This window comes from Pleurodeles waltl, chromosome 11 (genome assembly GCF_031143425.1).
Source record: "Pleurodeles waltl isolate 20211129_DDA chromosome 11, aPleWal1.hap1.20221129, whole genome shotgun sequence".
Taxonomy (NCBI): Eukaryota; Metazoa; Chordata; class Amphibia; order Caudata; family Salamandridae; genus Pleurodeles; species Pleurodeles waltl.
Window position 1 is genome coordinate 784888026 of NC_090450.1, and position 23922 is coordinate 784911947.

The 23922-nt window shown below is 45.0% G+C and overlaps 1 protein-coding gene across 1 annotated transcript in view; it reads left to right on the plus strand.

Moving 5' to 3' along the window:
* Window positions 1–23922, plus strand: part of TESC (tescalcin) — a 240177-nt gene that overhangs the window by 176855 nt on the left and 39400 nt on the right. The window contains exons 4-7 of the mRNA XM_069214504.1: window positions 1942–2081; window positions 2295–2356; window positions 2446–2553; window positions 20876–20923. Coding sequence (XP_069070605.1) covers window positions 1942–2081; window positions 2295–2356; window positions 2446–2553; window positions 20876–20923 — 358 coding nt within the window. The remainder of the gene's footprint in view (window positions 1–1941; window positions 2082–2294; window positions 2357–2445; window positions 2554–20875; window positions 20924–23922) is intronic.

A 23922-nucleotide genomic window follows, 5' to 3' on the forward strand; every position in this document is an offset into this window, starting at 1 on the left:
GCATACAGTACAAAACACGACATGCAAAGGCGTCTATTGTTGGGAACTACAGGCACATGGGCCTATATTTATTGGATTTTGGCACAGGGCGCAGCAAGTCACCTTGTTGCGCTGCCCTGCTTTAAAGGAAAAGGGCAGGAATATGCTGTATCAATGGCATAGGTGTAATCCTGTCCTTTCCCCTTCACTGGTGCCATTTGGCAGTCTAGCGCCAACACAGGCACCCTTGCATCATGGTGCAAGGGTGCCTGCATTGCACATAGGATTGTTTTTGTATGGGAAGGGGCACCTTCCTGCACAAAACAATCCTGGGAGGCTTTTTCCTCTTTCTGTGTGTGCTGCAGAATGCAGCACACATAGAAAAAGACAAAAACAAGGAGAAATAAAGATATTTCTCCTCATTGCCCCTTCCCTGGAGAGGCGTAAGGTTTTGGGGCATCCGCAGGTATACAAGGTATTTTTAATCTAGGGATGCATCAAAATCCATGGGTTTTGCGCAGGAATATCCACCGCTACACCCACGGAACACCTCCCTAACACAGAGTAAAGCAACTTACTGATTTGCGCTACCTTGCCTTACTCCATATCTTTGAGGCCATTCAGAGCCATGCAAAGTGCCTTTGCATAGCCGTAAAGATATGATTTACAGGTTTGCACCACCGTTGCTTCACAAAACATGATGTAACAGCAGCACAGGAGGTTCATAAATATGCCTCACGGAGTCCAGTCAAGTCAACATCTCGCAAAAGGTATATGACCCAGAGAACAACATGCATGGACTGCTAATCCAGGGTTCATTAGATAGCAATGGAAGTAAATCAAGCAGGAAACTTTGGCCAAGCATAAACTGAGCCAAAAGAGCTGAAGAGAAAATAATGTGAATCTTCAAGAGAAATTAGTGTAAGAGGAGGTAAAAAGAAATGTTCACAGGCAGGCACAATGTGAGAGACAGTAGGCACAGAAAGTATAAAAGATAACCATAATCAACAAATGAAACAGAGTAAGCAATGCTTGAGCATTTTCAAAATGTTTTATAAGATGGAGGCCAAGGAGGAGGAGCAAAGAGCAACCTACATAAATGAAAAAGGAGAAACACCACAAACAAACCAGGATGTATGCAAACCTTTACAAGCTAAAATAATAATACAAGATAAATAAACTCATGGCAAGGCAGTTAGAGATTTTTAATAAAAAAAGAAAAGAATGGCAGGACATTGGGAAAAGAGCAATTGTGAAGATATGTAGACAGGGGCTGGATGAAAACGTGCATAGTCTGATTCTGCATTAGGATGGAATGTGAAGTAGAGTATCATAACAGATGGATAGTCCCCAGTTGGAAAATGGGAGAAAAAGCCTGAGGAGCAAGGGTAGTATATCCCACCCCTGGAGAGCAGTACAACCAGCCCCTCTGCTGTCAATGCGGAAAAGGTCACAGAGCAGGTAATAGGCTGACAGGTACTTCAGTGTCATAAAGAAAAGTGGGAGAATAGGAGCTGACCTATGTGCCAAACGAAATGACACGAGAAATGCAAGAAAAGACAACAGTGAGGAAAAGGGAAACAGAAAGGAACAGAGAGATAGCAGGAGAACACGGAGGAGGAAACTAAATAGGCATACCTCAATAAAGAATATCCAAATAGCCCACTGGGAGGGCAGGAGGAATATTGTACCCACCTTAATGTTGTCAATAAAACCCTATTTTTTCCTGTTCACTAATGCTTGGAAATCCCCACTGTGACTGAAAACGTAAGAGTACCACCAATGCTTTGTCAATGATTGCTACATATATTTTAATATGAATTTCCCCCACTTTCCTGAAAGACTCAAAGTGTGTACTTGCTCTGGTCATAGCCTTCTTGTCTTCATTCGAGGAGGACATTTCTGGTCTGTTTTTCGTATCAAGGTCAAATCCATGTCATCATTCTCTTTTGCCCTTTTCAGAAACCTGCGTACGGGAACTGGTGGGTATGCAGAGGAGATTAACTTTGAAGAGTTTCTGACCATTATGTCCTATTTCCGGCCAATGGAGGGAAAGATGGATGAAGAACAGGTTGATCTTTGTCGAAAAGAGAAACTGAAATGTAAGCTTTGTGATATATCTTTTACATTTACTATCATCCCAGCTCTTTTCCATTCTATAGTTCTTTGTATACGTCCTCACTCTCTTGTCTTTTACTCTGGCATTATCCATAACTGTAAAAATACTGGAGACTGCTTCTCCTCAAGAACAAAAGGCAAACGATGAAAACATAAAAATGACATCACTAATGGACATTTCTTTGTATTCCTTCCAGTTCTGTTCCACATGTACGACTCAGACAACGATGAGAAAATCACGCTGGATGAGTACCGAAGTGTAAGCTTACTATAGCCTCTTTCTGTGTCCGAGGATCACCATAACGTTTGTGGTTAGGACTAACATTATGTTTCTCTCTCATTATGCAGGTGGTGGAGGAGCTGCTATCGGGTAATCCACACATTGGGAAGGAGGCAGCAAGGTCTATTGCAGATGGAGCCATGCTGGAAGCTGCAAGCATGTGTGTGGGACAGATGGTAAGGACAGGACACTCAATGATCCACTGGAAGTGGCTGTGCAGCTGATCAGGTGTGGATGTATCATTGTGAATTAGGGAGTTCAGCCTACTGCAGCATGAATTAGAGACATTGGGATTGGCCAATAAGTGAATTTTTGCATATGAACAAGAATTCAAACTTTTCTTCTAAAACACACAGGGAAAGCATAAGGGGCCAGAGTTATAGTATTGCGTTGTACTTGCATTATGCATGATATCACAAGGGCAGCACAATTCTAAAGACAGATTTACCAAGCAATGCAAAGCTACCTTGTGTGGCCCTGCAGTGCTTGGTAAATCTGGAGAAATGAAAGGCAGCGCAAGTCACTGCCTTGTATTTCTCTGCCCTGGGTAGGCGTTCCACGAATGGAGCATGGGTGTCCGCACACATCCACTCAAGGACTTTGGCACATTCCGCGATTTATCAACACTGGTAAACCTGGAAATATCTTTTCTCCTTGTTGTTTTATCTTTCTAAGTGTGCTGCATTCTTGTTCCTTGCAGGCTGAGAGCAGAAAAGTGCCATATATTGATAAACATGGGACATTTGTACCCTCTACATTTCATGCAGCTCAGCACAGCAAGTTGTGTTGTGTAAAAGAATGATAAATCTAACCCTATATTATAGAAATTAAATGGAAAGGGGCAAAGGTAATGTTAATTCAACATTACTATCTGCCAGCAATGATCACTTAACAGTTACAATATATTTGCACACTCACCAGTATTATATTTGTTTGATGATCTGCCTTAGCCCAGCTACTTAGGTCAGGAGGTGTGTTTGTGATATCAGGTAACAGCTTCCTTCCCATGCATTTCACTTAAAAAGGTTTCATGTTGTGCACCCAAGCTTCTGAGAGATTTGCGTCATAAGTAGGCAAAATTTCTCAGATGGTGTTCTGATGAGAAACTTGCTCTGATGCCTGGGCAACTCTTGACCTGCTTTTAAGGTTAGGAGAAGCTCCCCGCACTGCACAGCTCCACCTGTTGTGCTCGCGTCCCTCTCCCCGTCCTCGCAGCTACTACTGCGAGTTCAAGGCCCTCCTCCACCTGCAGGCACCCACCTGTGCCTCATCCCTGGTGGGCAGTGGTGCCGTAAGTATTGTCTGTCTGTTTGCCTTGTGTCTGTTATTCACAGTTTTTACTTTTTTGCTCTCTTTTCTCTGTTGTGCATTTTTTTTGCCTATTTTTCTGCTATTCCTGCTTCTCTCTGCTTCTCCCCCGTGGTTTCCCCGCCACTGCGTCCCCCGCGTCCCCGCCCCCTCGCGCACACATTCACGCTTCCCTCCTGCCTCTCAGCTGCTCCTCCCTACCACCTCCCACTCTTAATGGTGGCCGCTGGGCAGTGAGGAGAGCAACCCTTGACCTGCTTTGAGGTCAGTAGAAGCTCCCCGCGCCGCACAGCTCCACCTGTTGTGCCCACATCCCTCTCCCCACCCTTGCAACTGCTACTGCGAGTTTGAGGCACTCCTCCACCCGCAGGCTTCCGCCTGCGCATCCTCCCTGGTGGTCATTGGTGCTGTAAGTATTGTCTGTCTGTTTGCCTTGTGTCTGTTTTTCACTTTTTTGCTCTCTTTTCTCTGTTGTGCCTTTTTAATGCCTATTTTTCTGATATTCTTGCTTCTCCTCCCGTGGTTTCCACGCCGCTGTGTCCCCCACGGCCCGCCCCCCTCGTGCGCTTCCCTCCAGCCTCCCAGCTGCTCCTCCCTCCCACCTCCCCCTCTTAATGGCGGACGCTGCGCGGCCACGCCAGAGGCAAACCCGTCTGCGCCCGTCCGCACCTGGACCGCGCCCAGCACCGGACCCCCTGACCTCCTCAACCCCCTGGCACCTGATACCACTACGACACCAACGCCCTCCACGCCCTCAACACTGGCCGTCCTACCACCTGCTTTCAGGCCTCACCAAAGCACACCTTCTCTTGCCGGAGCTGCAGCTTCTCCACCCTCCGAGCCACCACCTCACCCGCCAGAACCGAACGCAACCACCTCAGATGCATCCTTCTCAACACCCGCTCGTCCACAAGCATGCCATCGAACTCTGGGACCTTCTCATTTCCTCCTACCCGGACATCGCCTTCCTAACAGAGACCTGGATGAACCCATCCTCAGCACCTGACATCACCATAGCATTCCCAGACGGTTACAAGATCACCGCAGAGACCGCACCCAACAGACTGGGAGGAGGGATCGCCATCGTCCACAGGAACACCATCAGAATCTCAACCAACACTGAAGACACCCTCAGCACTGCCAAACTCATGCACTTCCAAATCGACATCGATCCCAAGACCACCCTCAGGGGTTCCCTCATCTACAGACTGAGGACCTTGACCTCAGTTCAGTGACTCCATCGCCGACGTCATCAGCACTCAAGCCCTTGCATCTACAGACTACTTCCTCCTCGGAGACCTGAACTTCCACCTCAAAAACACCAATGACAGCAACTCCACCGCCCTGCTTGACAACCTCACCAATCTCGGACTCAAGCAGCTCATCACATCTCCCACCAACTCTGCCGGACGCACGCTCGACCCCATCTTCTCTGCCAGCAGCCACATCACCTTCAGGCACACCACGGAACTCCACTGGACCAACCACCGCTGCGTCCACTTCACCTTCAATAAATCCACCACCCACTATCTCCTGCAACTGATCCCCCGCCGCAGCTGGAATAAGCTCACCAATGACCGGCTGATCTCCGCCCTCGTGCGAGCCCCACCAGCTGACACCACCGACCCCAGCACAGCCACCCGCAACGTCAGGCAATGGATCGACGACTGTGCCAACACCCTCGCCCTGATCAAGAAACCCTCTCACAACCGCACCTTCAGAAAGGCCACCTGGTTCACCACCGACCTCCGGACCTCCAAACAGGCCTGACGAAAACTCTATAGGAAGTGGCACCAGGAACAGACACCAGCCACCCACACAGCCTTCAAGAACGCCATCCGCAAGCACCACCAGCTCATCCGGACCACCAAGAGATCCTCCTTCAAGGAACGTATCGACAACAACACGCACAACAGCAAAGAGCTCTTCAACATCGTGAAGGAACTCTCCAACCCCAGCTCCACCACCAACGACATCCCACCTTCACAAGACCTCTGCGACTCCCTTGTCACCTTCTTTCACTGCCAGATCACAGACATCCACGACCCTAACAGCCGCCACCAACACCTCCGACTCATCGCCCCCCAACCACACCAACCTCCTGCTTTCCTGGACTCACGTCAATGTCGCTGACATCACCAAAGTAATAAACACCATTAATTCCAGCTCACCCCTGCCCGCACTACACCTGCTACAGAGCAAGCGCCATCATCGCCCCCCAACTCCGCATGATCATCAATAGCTCCTTTGAGACCGCCACATTCCCGTAAAGCTGGAAGAATGCTGAGATCAACGCCTTACTCAAGAAACCCAAGGCAGACCGTAAGGATCTCAAAAACTACCGGCCCATCTCCCTGCTTCTGTTCCCAGCAAAGGTTCTCAAGAAGATCATCAACAGGCAACTGACCCACCACCTCGAGGAAAGCAACACTCTGGACCCGTCCCAATCTGGCTTTCGCAGTAATCACAGCACCAAGACCGCCCTCATCGCTGCCACCGACGACCTCCGGACCCTCCTTGACAAAGGTGAGACCGCAGCCCTCATCCTCCTTGACCTCTCAGCAGCCTTTGACACCGTCTGCCACCACACCCTGTGCACACGCCGCCACGACACAGGGATCCGCAGGAAGGCCCTGGACTAGATCACCTCCTTCCTCTCCGACAGAACACAGAGAGTCCGCCTCCCTCCATTCCTATCTGAAGCCACCAAGACCATCTGCAGCGTACCACAGTGCTCCTCCCTCAGCCCGACACTCTCCAATGTCTAGATGGCACCGCTCGCCAAAATTGTCCGATCTCACAACCTCAACATCTTCTCTTACGCCGACGACACCCAGCTGATCCTCTCCTTCACCTAGGATCCCGCCACCACCAAAACCAACCTTCACGAAGGTATGAAGGCCGTCGCCAACTGGATGAAGAACAGTCGACTAAAACTAAACTCAGATAAGACAGAGGTCCTCATCCTCGGCCCCACCTCCTCCGCTTGGGATGCCTCCTGGTGTCCGCCCACGCTGGGAGCTGCACCAACGCCCTCCAACCACACCCGCAACCTGCGTTTCATCCTTGACTCATCGCTCTCCGTGGCCCAACAAGTCAACGCCGTCTCATCCTCCTGTTTCAACACCCTCCGCATGCTCCACAAAATCTACAGGTGGATCCTTACTGAAACCAGAAGAACGGTTACCCAGGCCCTTCTCAGCAGCAGACTGGACTACGGCAACGCTCTCTATGCGGGAACCATGGCGTCTCTCCAGAAAAGACTGCAATGGATACAGAATGCCTCCGTACGCCTCATCCTCAAAATCCCCTGCCACAGCCACATCACAGCCCACCTGAGAGACCTGCACTGGTTCCCCATCAACAAAAGGATCACATTCAAACTCCTAACCCATGCCCACAAAGCACTCCACAATGCCGGACCAGCATACCTCAATGATCGTCTCACCTTCAACACCCCGAACCGCCAGCTCTGCTCCGCCGACCTCACCCTCGCCACCGTCCCATGCATCCACAGAACAACAACCGGCGGCAGTTCTTTCTCCTACCTCACTGCCAGGACCTGGAACACCCTCCCCATCCACCTACGTCAGACCAAGGACCTACTAACCTTCAGGAGACTCCTCAAGACCTGGCTATTCGAGCAGTAGCAGATCCCCCCCCCTCCTCAAGCGCCTTGAGACCCTCATGGGTGAGTAGCGCGCTCTACAAATGCAATGATTGATTGACTGATTGGGTTCCATTCAGTGATCCCACAAGAAGTGAGAGCATCATTCCATGTAGTGCACTTCTGCCCTCACAAGTCATTCTACAAAAGAGGTGCAGCCAAGGGTTAAGACTGATTTGCATATGGTTGGGTCTAAACTGAGGTGAAAATGGTGAGCAAAAGAACAATGAGTTGGAATGCTACCCTGAGCAATTGTCATTGGTTAGACAAAATGCAAGCATTCCTCCCATAACCTATTGTGGGTTTGATTCTGTGGTTCTGTCAGGTGCAATCTATGTGCATAAGAGGCGTCATCTATCTGGCACCACCTAGCTATGGGATAGTTCTTTTTTTAACCTGATCTATTCTTCAAGTGTTTAAGTGCAATGGGGCATTCATATTTGCAATAGAGAACTTAACAAAACTATTCTATGTAAGGTAACATAAATGTACGCACATAAATGCTATTGTTCTTATGTACAAAACTGTCCTTATGTAAAGTGCTCTGACTTCCACTGGAGCTGGTTTGCGCTATATAAAATCATAAATAAAATATGGATTTTAATATCCTTTTTTATATAATTTTGATATTTTTTATATCAGACTATTAAATAGTCCTCCAGAAGTAAAAAAACATACAAAGACAGATTGAGGTGCTAAATTCGATTAAATGAAAGATGATGATATGATTATGAAATGTTGGCAGTATAAGGAGAAAGAAGAGGGAAGAATAGATGTAAGGAAGGAAGGGGGCAGGAAGCACACGCCAGGGGAGAACAACAAAGAATAAATCAAATCTGAGGGGAAGGAGAGTAATAACAAGTGTACGAGAGCAAAAGAGAAGGGAGATGACGAATGGATGGGGAAAAAAAGGAATAAAGAAAGAACAGGGGGGTTATAAAGGCTCAGAGAAACTGGGGGAAACAAGTGTCAGGAAGATGCTGAAATAAAGAGAATGCTAAAAAAATAAAGGAAAGACAATATAGAAAATGAATAAGCAAAAAAGAACGAGAAAGCTATAGACCGGGAGCGCAGAAGACAGAGAACGAGGGAAAGGAAAACAACAGATGCCGCCGACGTTTGTGTAATGCGCAGTGTTTGCTTAGCCTGATCTGAATACCGCTTAAAAGGCCTTTTATGACAGGAAGCCTTTTAAGACTGTAACTCAAGCATATTGCTAAAAGGGCACAAGTGCTGTTTGGAAATAGCCTAGTTAAATGCATGCATAAATTACACGCGCGAGAACATCTTGTGCTTATTGTTAAGAGAGCTAAGTCATGATTCACTGACTGGGTGGGTGGGAAGGCACAGAACGCCCGATAGGTCAGAGTGCGTACTAAGGATTGAAAAATGTTACCAATAGGTGAGACGTGCAGTTTAATTGAAGAATATTGACAAAGCTGGTAGGTCTGGTTTATGGCTCGAAATAGAAGCCAGCATGGATGTCGATTCACCAAAATACGGGGGGTAGCAGAAATAAGTGCACAGTTACTTTGGCTGCAATGGCATCACAGAAATTGGCATCATATGACATTTGACCTTGCCAGAAAGTGATGTCACATGACCTTAACAACACAGTAATTGGCACAGCTAAGTTTAATAATAATTCATGATTAACATAACACAGAAAAAGGTCTATTTTAGCTTTTATCCACAGTTTAATTAGGATGCTGACATGCCCAGGGACACAGTTTATTTCTCTTTGTATTAGATTATGAAATTATGGGTTTGTTTGAAGAAGAGGATACAATGCCACAAAACACAGAACAACAGTTGCAAACCTAATTATCTATACCACAAACAGTTATGGGTTAATGGTTCCCCTGGCATATACCTGAATGACCTCCCCCCTAAATTATCGGGGAGATGGCAAAAAAAGAGATTTAAAAAAACAGCAGCGGTTATGTTCATTCGTAAAGCACTATCACTTGTGTGAAGCAAGGTCCAAGGAAATAATTGTTCATGAATTCACAATAATGAAAAATGCAGCACACATAGAAAGAGGATTATGTCGCAAGGATTGGTTTTGTGCAGGAAGGTGTCTCTTTGCCCTTTCCTGTTGCAACACAGGCACCCTTGCACCATTGTGCAAGTGTACTTGTGTTGGCGCTAGGCAGCCCATTGTGTGCCGGTGAAGGGGGAAGGATAGGAATGTGCCGTATGCCTTAAATACAGCACATTTCTTCAGTTTCCCAGTAACACAGTGCAGCGCCGCGAGGTGACTTGCTGTGCCACTTTCCCATAAATATGGGACTAAAAGTTCAAGGTTAAGCATGCTCATTGCACATTTATTGATTCTTGCAGATTGTATCCTTTTTCAAAGTTGAAATCATGTGAGTAGCATGTCGTGTCCGTTTGCAGAATCTGGCACCTTCTGTTGTTTTACGAAGTCTAAAACCTGTTTGTGCTGTATGTATCAATCCACACATGACGTTGTGGTTTCAAATGGGTCGGATTGATTTTTTTCTTCCACAAAGCAGGAGCGACCCTGACATCTGGCACTGGGAGATGGCCCAGTTTGAAAGGGCCAGAGTGGGCTGATTTGTTTGGTCCTGTGGAACAAAACTAAAGATGGTGGCACTTCTTGTGGGCTCCTGATTACAGCCTTGTTTCATCTGCTATTTGGTGTCAGAAGGCTGAAGACGATTGTGGCTGATGGAGGGTCATGCCTCAGAGGGAGCCACCTGAAAGAATGCCTCAGCGAAGAAAATGCTGGCCACACTCAGACACTACCATGGCCAACATGCTGTGGTGTACCACTGCGGCAGTGAAGGCGCAGATGATAGAGTTACACCAGGCGCTGCTAGGAGGTGAGAGCTAGGGTGGCCTGGAGCCCGCTTGTTAGTGTTGTTAAGGGGCATGGGGCAGCAGACTCTTCTAGGTGTTGCTTTTAAACTGGATGATGTCCAGAGGAGTTGGCAGCCGGTAGGACTAGCCAGGGGGCACAGATTACCACTGGATGGTCAGAGAGCAGCCATAAACCTATGGAAACAACTCAGATGAATGATTCCTGATCATTGCCACCTATCACCCCCTTGCTGATTAGAACTGCAGTGTAGACAGTGCAGCTTAGGCTTGGCTGGGTATCCATCCCACTCCCCAAAACAATGATTTCTATTGCTACCCTTCGCTGTTTACCACTGAGGATAAAAGTTGCAGAAAAGAGAAAGTTTTGGGCCCTCACAGTAAGGTGAAGGCTGGAGGCCGAGTAGATAACTTACCAGAGGCTATTGAGGAACAGGATCTCACTATGGGAAAATGATTCTACTCTCTACCAATCCAGTGAGGGCTGATAGGGTCGATACATGAGAGAGCTGTGAAGGCGGTAAAAAACAAACTTGAAGGGCTCAAGAAATAGAATGGAAGGGAAGGGGAATGTGCAGTTTGAGTTGAGAGAGCAGAGTAATCGTCTTGGAGACTTGAGGGGGATTTACTAAGGGCTTCGATTGTCCGTGCATGAGGCAAGTTGTTGTAAGACAATGCAAGTCTTTAAATGGGATTTAAAAAGCCATGCAATGGGGTATTTGGTGTATGTACGCCTCCTTGTGTGACATTTAAAGAAATTGTAACTCAACACAGGGCTTGTGCTGCTTTGCATTACATTTCATTGTGGTAGGTGTACCATGGGTGGGGCATGGGCATTCCCACGCATTCACACATGGAATGTCACTTAAACCCAGATTTACTAAAGGCAGTAAACCTGGGATTATGGCAACGTGGTTTGTCCGTCTCTGAGAGACATAACAAGGAGAAATATCTTTATATCTCTTCGTTACTTCTTCTTTCTATGTGTGATGCATCCTGTGGCACACATAGAAAGAGAAAAATACTTCTTAGCAGGTATACCTTCCTTCACAAATGCAATCCTACCTGTAACACCATCTCTTTCATCTCATCTAAACCATTGATAATGTGATATGGGTGTGAGAGATGCATTTCTTCCATGCCATGATCTGCCCTGGTTTCACTTTGGCTAAAAGCTCATTTCAATAAGGGGATTTTGGCTAGCTGTTGTCTCACAGAAATGTTCAGAGAACCTCCCTTCCTTTGCAGGATTACTTGAAGGTGCTCATGGATGACTGTCAAAAGAAATTTCACTCCGGTGATCTACAAACTCTGTATGAAGCACAGGATGTCAGTATTTGTTTTGGCTGGCCACCGGCTGTTTCATGTATGTATTGGAAACAATGAAAAGGGAAAAGAGTCCAACGCATGCTGATTTTGTGCTGCCACATGGCATGCCTGTGCAGTTAGAATCCATCTACAAAAAGTGGCAACAGAAACCCTCCTTCCACTTGAGGCAGGAAAATGCAGATGCCATTTTGGTGAGTTGCAACCGTAACACTTAGCACTTCATGGCATTAGATAGAGAAACTTAATTATCTCTCAACCGTGTCATGTGAAGAGCATGAGTGAGAGCTCTGTGCTTGTTGTATTTAAGCCCAAAATACATTACAGTTGACAATCAAGGCATATTAGATTGACATCAAATGCCACCAAAGATGCCTACCTCAGTTCCCTACAAAAGCCAGTTGAGCTCACAACATAAAGAGCATGCAGAAAGTAAACATAGAACTATAGGGAGTCAAAACTTCAATATCAAAAGACAAAAGTACAGAAATCACAAACAACATGCAATAAATGTAACATTACCCAATTCACCCTTGATCAACCTGACCTGGCTGTGAGAGATTTGCATGGTGTGGTCATAGATGTAGCGCTAAATAACAAAATCGACCACATCCGGCCACTGACCACTCAATTTTTTACAGACTCTCCCATATCTTAAGGAAACATACCCGAACCGTTATCTGTCGAAGATATGCTTAAACAGATTTTGGGGGAATTACGTGCTATGAAACTCTCACAGGAGGAGGCCCATAGAAAGTAAAATGAACAGTTGGGCTAGTGGAATGCCAATCTAAACCAGCTTTCCGAGAGGGTATCTCAAGCAGAGCAGAGGGTTTCCGATCTGGAAGACGTGCAAAATCACCAGCAGACAGTAACAACTCAATTCCAGGCAGCGCTCAAGGAGCTACAATTTAAACTTGATGATTTTGAAAACAGGTCTCCATGCTCAAACCTGAGGTTTATTGGGATTCCTGAGGAGCTAGAAGCAACATCTTCAGTGACTTAAGTCATCTCAGATCTCATCTATAAGAACATTCTTCCAGTTAGGGCTACACTGCTCACAAGGTAGATGTTGCCATCATGCGGCCACAAAGGGTTCCCGTGACGAGAGCTCCAAGTCCAAAATATCCTCGCACTATTCTCGTCAATTTTGGCAACTTTGGAATCAAGGAACAGATTTTGTCAAAATTTTAAAAAACAAAAACGTTCAAAACTAATGATAATTTTAGCTTTTGGGCCTTTTCCCATATGTCTATTGCAGCAACGCAACAGCATTTTGAATTTGTCGGCCTCATCAATGATTTCCAGAAACTAGGGGCCTCAGCCGGTATTGTTCAACTGGCAAAACTTAAGGTGTTTCATAAGGGGCGGGCCCACATTTTTCAAGACATACGACAGGCAAAGGATTTTCTGGGGCTGCTTAAACAAGAATAACATGGAGGAACTTTACAATTGATTATGCTATTTTTTGTAGTTTAGATTATCATGGTCTATATTTTCACATTTTTGTCTTGCCAAGTCAAACATTTGTTGTGTCCATCATCTGCTGTTCTACGGGGGTTGAGGCTCTAAGAGTGCCATGTCAGTGCACTATTGTCTCTGGGTTGGGGAGGGCACGGGGAAGGGTTGGGTGGCACTGGGAGGTGGGGCCATGATGGGTTTGGTCCTCTTGGGTAGGTGCGGGAGTACACTTTGTGTTGGGGGGTATATTTCACAGGGGTGGGTTAAAAAGGCAGGTGATAATTGCAAAGATACACGTATTACTTGGTATAAAACCATAATGCTGTGAAAAAATTGTTTATTAAGGGTGAGGTCGAGTCTTTCTATCTTTCTCTGGTTTTCTTTTTCAGGAGAGATATGGCAGGAATTAGCTTAAAGGTTGTTGCATGTAATTTAAATGGGGCTAATAATGAGGTGAAGTTTAAAACTATACTTAATTAGAACATTGGAATGTTGGCATGTCCATTGAAGACAATGGACTGCTGCGGGCTTTTACAGGCAAGTAAAAGCCCGCAGCGCCAACATTCCAATGTTCGCTTTGTTCACAGCAACAGCTGTGAACAAAGCCTCACGGAGCCCGAGGGGATTTAAATCCCTTCGGGCTCCGTGAACATTTTTTTTTTTTTATAGAACATTCTGCCCTGTGTGGCAGAATGTCCTAATAGCCTTAGAACCCGCCGTAGCGGGCTCTACCGGCTATTAAAGTCCCTCTCCCTTGCTAAATGCCCTCGCCTTCGGCTCGGGCATTTAACGCGGGGAGCGGGCCTTTAATAGCCGGTAGAGCCCGCTACAGCGGGTTCTAAGGCTATATTAGTTAAGGCTATCACAATTCCAGATATTCCTTCTCCAGGAGACTCATTTAAAACTCCAGGGAAAAGTGCCCAAGCTCCCTAACTTCATTGCCCAGTCTTTTTATTCTTCTGCTAATGCTGCAGTTCGAGGGGTGGCCATTTTTGTAACACAGGAATTTCCCAGGGTGATATATCAGGTCTATAAGGATTCACAGGCAAGATGGATGATAATAAGTACATTAATCTCAAGTAAGCATGTTCATTTTGTGAGCTTTTACTGCCCCATTGAAGATGAAACAAGCTTGTTGCAGGCTTTATATGATCTATTAATTACACTTCCTATTTTTTTCATTGAAGGAGGGGATTTTAATATCCTACCTAATACCCAGATAGATGCTTCACGTAAAAACAAAAACCAGAACAAACCCAGAACATCTTGCGTGCTCATTAAATCTGTTTCCGACCTGGTGTTGGTAGATGTATGGAGGGCAGACCATCCCCAGGGAAGGGATTTTACCTGTTTTTCTAAAAAATATATTACAGCCTCTAGGATTGACTTTATATTAGTTTCCTTTTTATTGGCGAGGTGTGGTTCTGCTATTCTCACTTATCCTTTTTCTGATGATTTGGCCCCCCTGGTTAGTATAGATATGCCAAGTGAGCAGGCGAGCCACCCACGATGGAGATTTGGTAAGTCCCTCTCAGCAGAGGAAGGCTAAATTACAATCCTCAAAACTTCGGGCACCAAACTTCTAGGTAATAATAAAGGATCGGCATCACTATTTAACATCTGGGAAGCCTGCAAAGTCCACATTAGAGGCAAAGCTCTAATGTACAAATCTGATTTGGGGAAAATAGCCAAAGAAAAGGCATCTAAACTCCAACAGGAACTTGATCAAGCATTGAGGATTCATCAGAGAACATTATCAAGTGTTGGCTCTTAATCTTAAAGAGGTCCAGTCTAACCCTAAAGACTATTATATGTCTGGGGAAATATTCAATAGGCATACTAGTTTAAAGCAACAGTAGGAAGAAAATGAACATGGTGGCAAATTTTTGGCCTGGTCGGTAAAAGAAAGTCTAATAATAACTTTCTTTCCATATTTGATGAGAACCGAGGCATATTTGTTAGCCATCCCAAAGATATTGAGGAGGTCTTCTTCTCCCACTACTCAAACGTTTATACTTCCACATCTCAAGCTAATGTGTCACAGACAAATCAATATTTAAAAAACACTCTAGCTATTATGGTTAAGTGACGAGTCGCAGGCGATATTATCTGCTCCTATTTCACTTTCGGAAGTGACAGAAGCAGTGCGTGCCGCACCTAATGGGAAAGCTTCTGGAGAAGTTGGCCTTCCGACAGTAGTGTATAAAGCTCTGATGAGCCAAATAGCCGGGTTTCTGGTCAGCCTCTTCAATGAAATATGAAAAGGGGTGGAGACACCACCCTCTTTCACAAGGACTATTATTGTCAGCTTTTAAAAAAAGGGCAAGCCTCCAAAGAAAACAGGTTCGTACCACCTGATAAGCTTATTGAATTATGATTATAAACTGTTTACAAAAATTCTGGCAGCCAGAACAGCCTATGTAGCACAAGGACTTATCCATGAGGCTCAATGTGGCTTCCTTCCAGGCAGGCTTCTATCAACAAGCACCAATTTTTTTGTGCAAGCAATTGACTATTTTTCCCAAAATATTTACCCTGCTGCTATTATAATGCTCGATGCTGAGAAAGCATTTAATTTAGTCCAATGGGAGGTTCTGTTTTCGATTCTAGAAAGTTTCAGGTTCCCCAAGCAGTATATTCAGGTTCTGCTTAATTTGTACTGTAAGGCACAAGCCAGGATCTTAATCAGTGCTCGTATAGTATGGACTGTACATGTCTCACGAGGGTCGCGGCAAGGCTGCCCTCTTTCTCCTGTGCTTTTTGTACTCTTTATCGAACCTCTGGCAGTTGCTCTTCGCAAAGATAACTTTATTCAACCTCCTCTTCCCCAAGCATCTAAACTGAAATTGTTTGCTGATGATATGATTCCATTTTTCTGTGCCAACCCCCTTAATATTTTGAGTGCTTTTGCAAAAATTAGGTGTTTTCGGATCTTGGTGGTTATAGAATCAATCAGCCCTTTTGTTCAATGCCGAGGACTTGATTCTTCCAGCTGGAATACGGGTCCAGTCTCAGTTATCTTGCCCTAATAGGCATTTGAGGATATGTGTAACACATCATTTTTCCGACCTTTTTCAGCTAAACTAAGTATCTGTGTTTAAGAAAGCCCAAGGTCTACTCCAGAAATGGCAAGCCTCTTTGTTGACAATTATTGGGCGGGTGGCATTAGTTAAGATGATGATGCTTCCTCTTTTTTTTTTTTTTTTTCTAATCTAATTATCAAAGTCCCTCAATTTTTTTTTTAAAGAAATAGATTCAATGCTTCATCAGTTTATATGGGCAAATAAAATACCTTGTATATAGCTTGAGAAGTTAGCTTTAACGGTTGAGGACAGCTGGCTAGCTCTACCTAATTTCAAGAAGTATCACGAAGTTGCCTTTATGGATTGGGTCACAAGAGCTGCTTCATCGCATAACCTTAATTTTTATCTTAAATCCATGATAGCAGAAAGTAATACTCAGCTTCCCCTTTTTCTTAAGATACCACGTCTGTCCAAGTGTATAAGATATAAAGTTCTGATTGCCATCCAAGGCAGGACTTTGCTATTTCATGAGAAATATCAAATACCAGCTTTCATCCAGCATTCATGCTCTGTGATTCTTGAATGCTCAGTTTTCAATTAAACCAGGTCTTTGTTCGAAAGTGGGAACAGGCAGGGTTTGTTAAGTTCTCCGACTTCTTAATAGACGACCAAAGTAAGACATTGGCTCAATGTCAAGCGGATAGGACTTATATCTCAGAGGGTCTCCGATTTTCCAGTACTCTAATTCACCATTTTCTCCTAGCTGTCGAGAGAACTATTGATCCATCTAGCTCTACAATTTTTCAGGCCTTTTTCGGGAATCTGCGGGGCACAGGCAATTGGTATCGGATCTTCAACTCCTGGTTCTCATCCGGAATTATTTCTCGTTTCTTGATGAAGGCCGAAACATCAACAGGGTGTAAGATTGACTTACAGCTATGGAGGAACTATAATACTCTATCATACAAGGCAATAAGAGGTGCCAATTTAAAAACAATTGCATTCTATTTAAAATGGATCCTTTACTACACTCCAGCTCGTTTAAGGGAAGTATTTCCGACCACGTCCGGCCTTTGTCCGCGATGTAATATAAATCAAGGTGACTGGCTGCATTTAAGTTTTTACATGTCCACATCTGATAGAATTCTGGGAAAAAAATATTTCAGTGACTACGCTCTGTAATTTCGGTCACTCTTACTCCAGACCGCACTGGAGCATTGTTCGGCATTTCTAGCCATCCAGGACTGTCAACCCATTCAAAGCAAATGTTGTTTATCGCATCTCTTAATGCCAAATCATTGATTCTAAAAGCTTGAAAGTTGCCGGTACCACCAACTTATGCGGCTTGGAAAGCCAAAATAAAAGTTGTACGTACTAAGGCACAATTATATGCGCAATGCATCGGGACTATGCGTAAATTTGAGAGCATTTGGGGGATGACTAATGATTTACCCTCAGCGTAGGAGGTTTTCTTTATTTCCTTGTCGTTAATCCTTTTGAATGAACTTTCGACGATTTTGTACGTCGACTATTTATTATCTTGTTCGTTTTTCTTTTCTGCTATACCTGCAAAACTGGATAAATAAAATATTTAAAAAAATAAATAAAAGGACATTACATTATAACAGTGCCTACTTGCCCCCGTATTCTGTAGCCGTGCAGACGTGATAGAGAGTATTACCTTGGGCTTTTCACTATGTATTCCATTATAAGTTTACCTTGAAATTATTTCAACAAAGCCTTAGCCTAAGGCTTGACCTTCCAAGGTGGCTCAACCTAACAGGTCTGGTCAAGAATAGCTCATTGTTTTCTTGACTTTACCAGCAGAACCTCCTGCCAAGGTCATACTTAAGGCGAATAAGAAGTTAGAAGTCAGGTTACATCTCCACATAACTACAGCAGAGCAATAGATGCAAATTGTTTCACTGGACTTCAGAAAAAACCTGATTCTAAAATTCTTTGCAGTGTTCTCACATAACATAAATCCAGTTTGTGGTGACTGGCAGAAACTTCATGTAAGGGTTGCGGGTCAGCCTGATTGTTAGTTAAACTGGGACCTCAGCACACACTAATATACCTCTTACAGGATAACTGGCAAACAAGTTTGTCTTCTACTAAAGTCACTCAACTCATCACAACTAACTACTGCATTAGCAATCAAGCTGGGGCTGTTGACAAATGTGTAAAACATCCTCACCTACTCCAGCCACAGCATACTCAGCGTTACTAAAGCTTTAATCGACACAGAGGTGTGAAAGGCTTTCTACCTGTGTGGCGGTGTCAGCTATCTGGGAGATAGCTATTTTCCCACCCCCGTACTTACTGGTATTGGTAGGTAATCTAAGCATCAGGTGCAAATGAAACCCACTCATCTCCTTTCGGAACACTCTTTGGAGCCAGGAGTCCGACCCACATTCCATGCTGACTCTTTCCTTGGATAGTGTGAGAACTGAAGTGGTATGGATGGTTAACTGCTCCAGCAAAATCTGCCATTGAGTATTTTGTATATGCTCCAGACTCTCGTAGCTGAATCTTAGGTGAGGTCCCGCATGGGGACCCTCTAAACTTTACTTCGGTCAGGATCACTTACTCCACAAAATTGTGTTCTAATTCACAGCTATATTCCTGGCACTGACCCCCCCCAAGAGAGTTAGAAGTAGTGTGCACGGACAACATAACTACATTTTAGAACATTTATCACTCTGTGAGATAGTTGTCCAGCTCTGTAAAAAGAGTGCTTTCTGTGGGCATCACCTTTATTACCCACTTGACCTGGCTGGGAATGCACAGGATAGATAAAGGAAAGCATTTTTGGGACAGGTTTACCTGTACACTGAGTTAGTGTGGCTGGGGATGCTGGTTTTGAAACTCTCTATGTGATTTTGAATAGAGTTGCCCATCACCTACTGGTCCACTGACTGATAGTTTTTTGCCGAGGTCATGGACATCACCCCTAGAAGGGTCTTGTTTCTAAGTCTTCCAGCACAGAAAATTAACATGGGACTATTCTGCACTGCATCTTACACTGACATGTGTATTCTACATATCTTCATGAGATCATTGATGATGTTCATCTGCAGCCATGGCTCATTATAACAACCCAAAACCTGATGACACACAACATCTGCTCATGACTGAAGAACAATGAAAACAGTTCTCCACCCTGGATTTGTCTTAATGATGTGAAGACCTGGATGGGTGAGTGATGTTCGGAGTTCCATGTGACCCAAAATACCAGTACCCAATTGGCTTATGCCTTAAGGAAAAGAGATCTTGCCACAAAGACCGGGAAAGTGGTCCCTATATAAGTCACTATACATTTTGAATGCCTGTGCTTGCTTTTCTAATACAGATGGGGAACTTCCAAATTATAACTACAAAACAATAGGGCTTATTAACTAACAATTTCCAGTGGAGTTTTTGCACTGGGTTTGTTGTCACAAAAGTGATGCAAAGTGGTGCAAGCTGTTTATTTGAGATTTACTTTCCAGCACAAAACTTTATTTGCCCTAAAGTAGCACTAGCACTGCTTTGCATCAAAGGGGAATCCCATGAGCTGTCCCATGCAACCACCCATGGTTTCTGACACAAAGTCCTATTTAATAACATTTGCAGGCAGGGCTTTACCTCTCTTTGAGGCTGGAGTTAACTTGGAGAATTATTTTTATTTCTCCTGACATTTCCAATGTTGTAAGTGTACTGCACTGTACACCCTACATACATAGCGGGAAAAGTGTTAAACTATGTTTAACCATAGTATTTTGTACTGAAAGGGTAACCTTCCAGTACAAAAACACAAATGTGTGTTTGGTGCATTGTAGCCAAGTGTGCCATCTCATATTGTGTTCGTGTGGGTTCCTTGAGGGATCCCTTGAGTGTATCAATGAATTATTAAATTGGAATGTGCACGGCTACTCCATAGTGTGCCCCGGCGCTTAAGAGAACATGGTGCATAGAAGCACCAGCACTCCTCCTCCTCCACCCTGGACAGAGACTCGACTGATGTTCTTTTGGAAGCCGAGACCCTGAGGGATTGCACGGGATGGCACCGCGATTCTCAGAGTTTGACTTCATTAAGCGCGCAAATGCCCTAGGGCGTCTTGGCGCTACCAGCATACTTTGTTTTACCACAGCCCAACAATTATTACCGTGCGGATATATTATAAAGGTTCTGCGAACAGCCAAGTTTTCAACAGAGAGAGCATAGGGAGACAATTGCGAGGTCTGGAAACTCCTAAATGACTGGCCCATGCTTGTCACATAGCTTTTCTTCCAAACACACCTCACCTCTCGTCCCTTTCCTTTCTCTTCACCTTTACTCTGTTTCAGGTCGTCATCTTCATCAGCTGTTTTTCGTCTTTCTGCGCTTTTCCACTTCCCTCCCTTTCTACTGCCCCCTCGTCATTGCTTTCACCTTGCTGGTTCTCCCTGCCCCTCTTCTCTTGCCCACTTCCATCATCTCACTCTATTACTCCCGCCGCGACTTTTCTGTACCCCCGTTTTTTACTCTCTCCTGCTCTTAACTTTCTCCCTGTGCCTCACTTTTTTTTTATTTCCTGAGGTTCGTTTTATCCCTTTTCTACATCATCCTAGATATAAATAAATATATATTGCGTATTTTCAGGGATTGCTATTTCTGTAATGGTTTAATTTCACTAATGGAAGTACTCAGCTAAAGTCTGGCCTGCTGGTGATTTATGGGCTGCTCTTGGAGCAGGGCAGCCAAGAGCTTTAGCGCTGCAGTACATGCTTGGCACAGCCTGTGTTTTTGTCTTCGTAGTTCCGCGGATGCCAGAGATGCTTTTAACGTCCAATGCCAGATCTGTGCACTAAACCTATCCCATTTGTCTTGTCTGTTTTTTTCTACAGACACCGGATCAAGTGTACGAGGGAATAACTTTCGAAGACTTTCTCAAGGTCAGAAGTGCATTTAACATATTGGCATGAAATCAGGAATCCTAATAGAGCTGTGTGGATCTCGCTGCAAGAGTGCTTCAGTAGTGCCTGGAAGGTCATAACTGAGATGCGTCTGCAGCTAGGTCGGATGTCATTGTACCGGAACAGCAGGAGATGCTGCAGGGTAGGAGGGAGGTCGAATATTATGCTGAGAAAAACAAACAGGTGATGGGTGGAATGCTTGAATTAATCCCAGCCACTGTAGTTATTCTAGGCTGCATTCCAGCCTATCGTTTTTTTAACTCACTTTGTCTCTGCAGACAGGGAGCAATATAGTAGTGACGACTAGCCCGGGTCCTGGTCCAATTGGAATAGTCCAGCCAGAAATTCAAGGTCATGTTCCCTCTGAACGGCAATAAAGCATACCCACAACACTTGATGCCACGCTGAGATTCCTCAGTGAGGTGCAGCGTGAATCCTATGGCACGGTGAGCCACTATACCCCTGGTTGGGCATGCCTGTCACATCCAGGGCATCAGTAGGAAAGAGACAAAACAGCAACTGATATGATGCTTGAACTAATTTCAACAAATCAGTGGTCAGGTGTCCTCAAGGGTTGCCAAACTTCTCTCAGTCACCGAGGCTACCCTCCCCTAACATCTGAATTTGATACAGGGCACACGCAACAGTGCGAAGGAGCTGCCCTTACTTCGCTATCGACAGGTGCAGAAGGAGAAAGGGACCTGCATTGGCTGCAGCTATTGATAAAAATCCTATGTCCCAATACAGTAATTGGAGGTATGGAAATAGTCTTGCATTTGTCTGCTCCATAGAGGTTAGTGCGTTTAGGCTGAGGACATATTTGAGTTCAGGTGAAGATGGACATGAGACTTTCCTAAAATAGTACATATAGATACTTTTCTTTTTAGCCAACTGTCCAGGTCACTTTCCGAGGTCTAACTACCTTGTTTCCAGTTATTTAAAATGTATATTGAGTTGCTGTGGTTCGACCCAGCAGTGCAGTTCTCTCTGTCACCTTATACTATTGCTTGTTTGGTGTATCATTTCACTTACTATGGATTGCTTGCCTTGTAATGCATGAAGCACAGTTTACTTTTCCAATGTACGTGTAACAATCTCACGATGTCACATTGATTTATTTATCTCACACATGTAAACCATCTCCATCAATATCACCACCAACACCTGTACCACACATCTCTACCAGTACCACTACCAGTGTCACCATTAGCACCATGAATACTATTACTACCACCAATGCCAACAATATCACACCTCCAGTGCTATCACCAACACCAGAAACTCTACCACAACCAATACTATAATATCAATAGAAGCATAATCAATGCCAACAATGTCACTACCACCACCTTCAATACCACCAACAATACAACCACCAACATAACCTCTAGTTCAAATACCACCACTATGATTATCACACATCCACCAGTACTATCACCATTAGCGAGCATTTGCAAGTCAGTAGGCCAGGCTTTAATGTGCTGTCATGTGGATTGATATGTTCGTGGCATGTGTAACTGTAGCTACAAATGCTGTGCATTCTTCTGCCATCTAGTGTTGGGCTCAGACGTGTACAACTTGTTTTTCTTCAAATGAAGTATTTTTGAGGCACGGGATCTAGAGACTCCACCTACTAGTGGTATTGCGCATGGGCATTGACTCCATTGTTAGATTGTTTTTTCTCCACCGTTGGTTTCAGACGTGTTGTTGTGAGGACCAGTTCAATGCCGTGCAGTGTTCTTGCGAGGCCCTCAGATCTGTCCCTTTGTTGGTACTTTCTATAAAACAATACTGCATCTCACCGGTTTTCAACTGCTGTGGTCCATTCAATTCTATATCGGCTACATACCTGTCGACTCCCACCATCCAGGTCGAGAGTACCCGAGGTCCGACCTTCAAGAAGTTTACAATCTCTGTTTGTCTGTGAACAACAAAGAGGACTCCTGCTCAGCGTGTCTTGTGTTCCGTAACAAAAAGACTCTACAGAACCGACACACTTGTTACCTCGCCTCAGCCTCCATGACACACAAACAAGTAGTGTAGGGACTCTGATATTTGAAGAGGTGAATGCTCTGGTTGTCAAAATAGAACCAGCTGTCTCACTAGAAAGAGTTGACTCCGAAGCAGATCTCGAGGCGAACAACATCTGCCTGACTAGCAGCAGCGAAATACCGCAGTGAGTACTGATGCTCCCCTTTATCACCACCAAGAGGCATAAGCCTCAAGCTCCCGTGCCCATAAGGGCCCTGGTAGACCTTGCCTTCCACCCATGGCTGACACCATCATTTAGAGATGGATCAGACACTCATTCCAGATTCGGCGCTGAAGTCCTTCTTGAAGCACAGAGCCTCACCCGCCGCCTCGGCACCACATCTAAGGCGCACCATTGAATTTGAAAGGAGTGCAGCCGTAAATTTTGGAGCCAAGACATCTGTCACTGAAACAGTTCAAGCCAAAGGTTAGCTCGGAGCTGAGACCTGCCGACCAAAAGCATTCAATGCCAAGATCAATACCCTTCGGTAGGTGAATATCTATCCCATCAAGGCCCTCTTCCAGCACTGCCAGCTGATCCTCGAGCAGATTCAAGAGCTTCTGGACACTTGGCAAAAGCAGACACAGATCCAGCCAGGCACTTTTAGTGAAGCCTTCACAGGTGCCGAAGGACTCTACTCCTCATAAGAGGATGTTGACTTTCAAGAAGGCCATCAACCCACTGACGCCTACCTCTCCCATGAGGCCTAGGAAGCACGACAGGGCTGGCTCTCCTATACTTCCTGCTTGTGCTTTACCTTCCCTCCCTCCTCCTCCTTCCTCTCCCCGTACCTTCTGTGTTGACTTTAGATTCATCACTGCACACAGCTTGTGGTTCTTCACACTCAGGGGGTGTGCACAATCCGAGACTCTCCTATAACCAATATGACCAGATTCGTGATCCACAGGGCCCAAACCCGTGGGATGATTATGATATTGAACCCCCT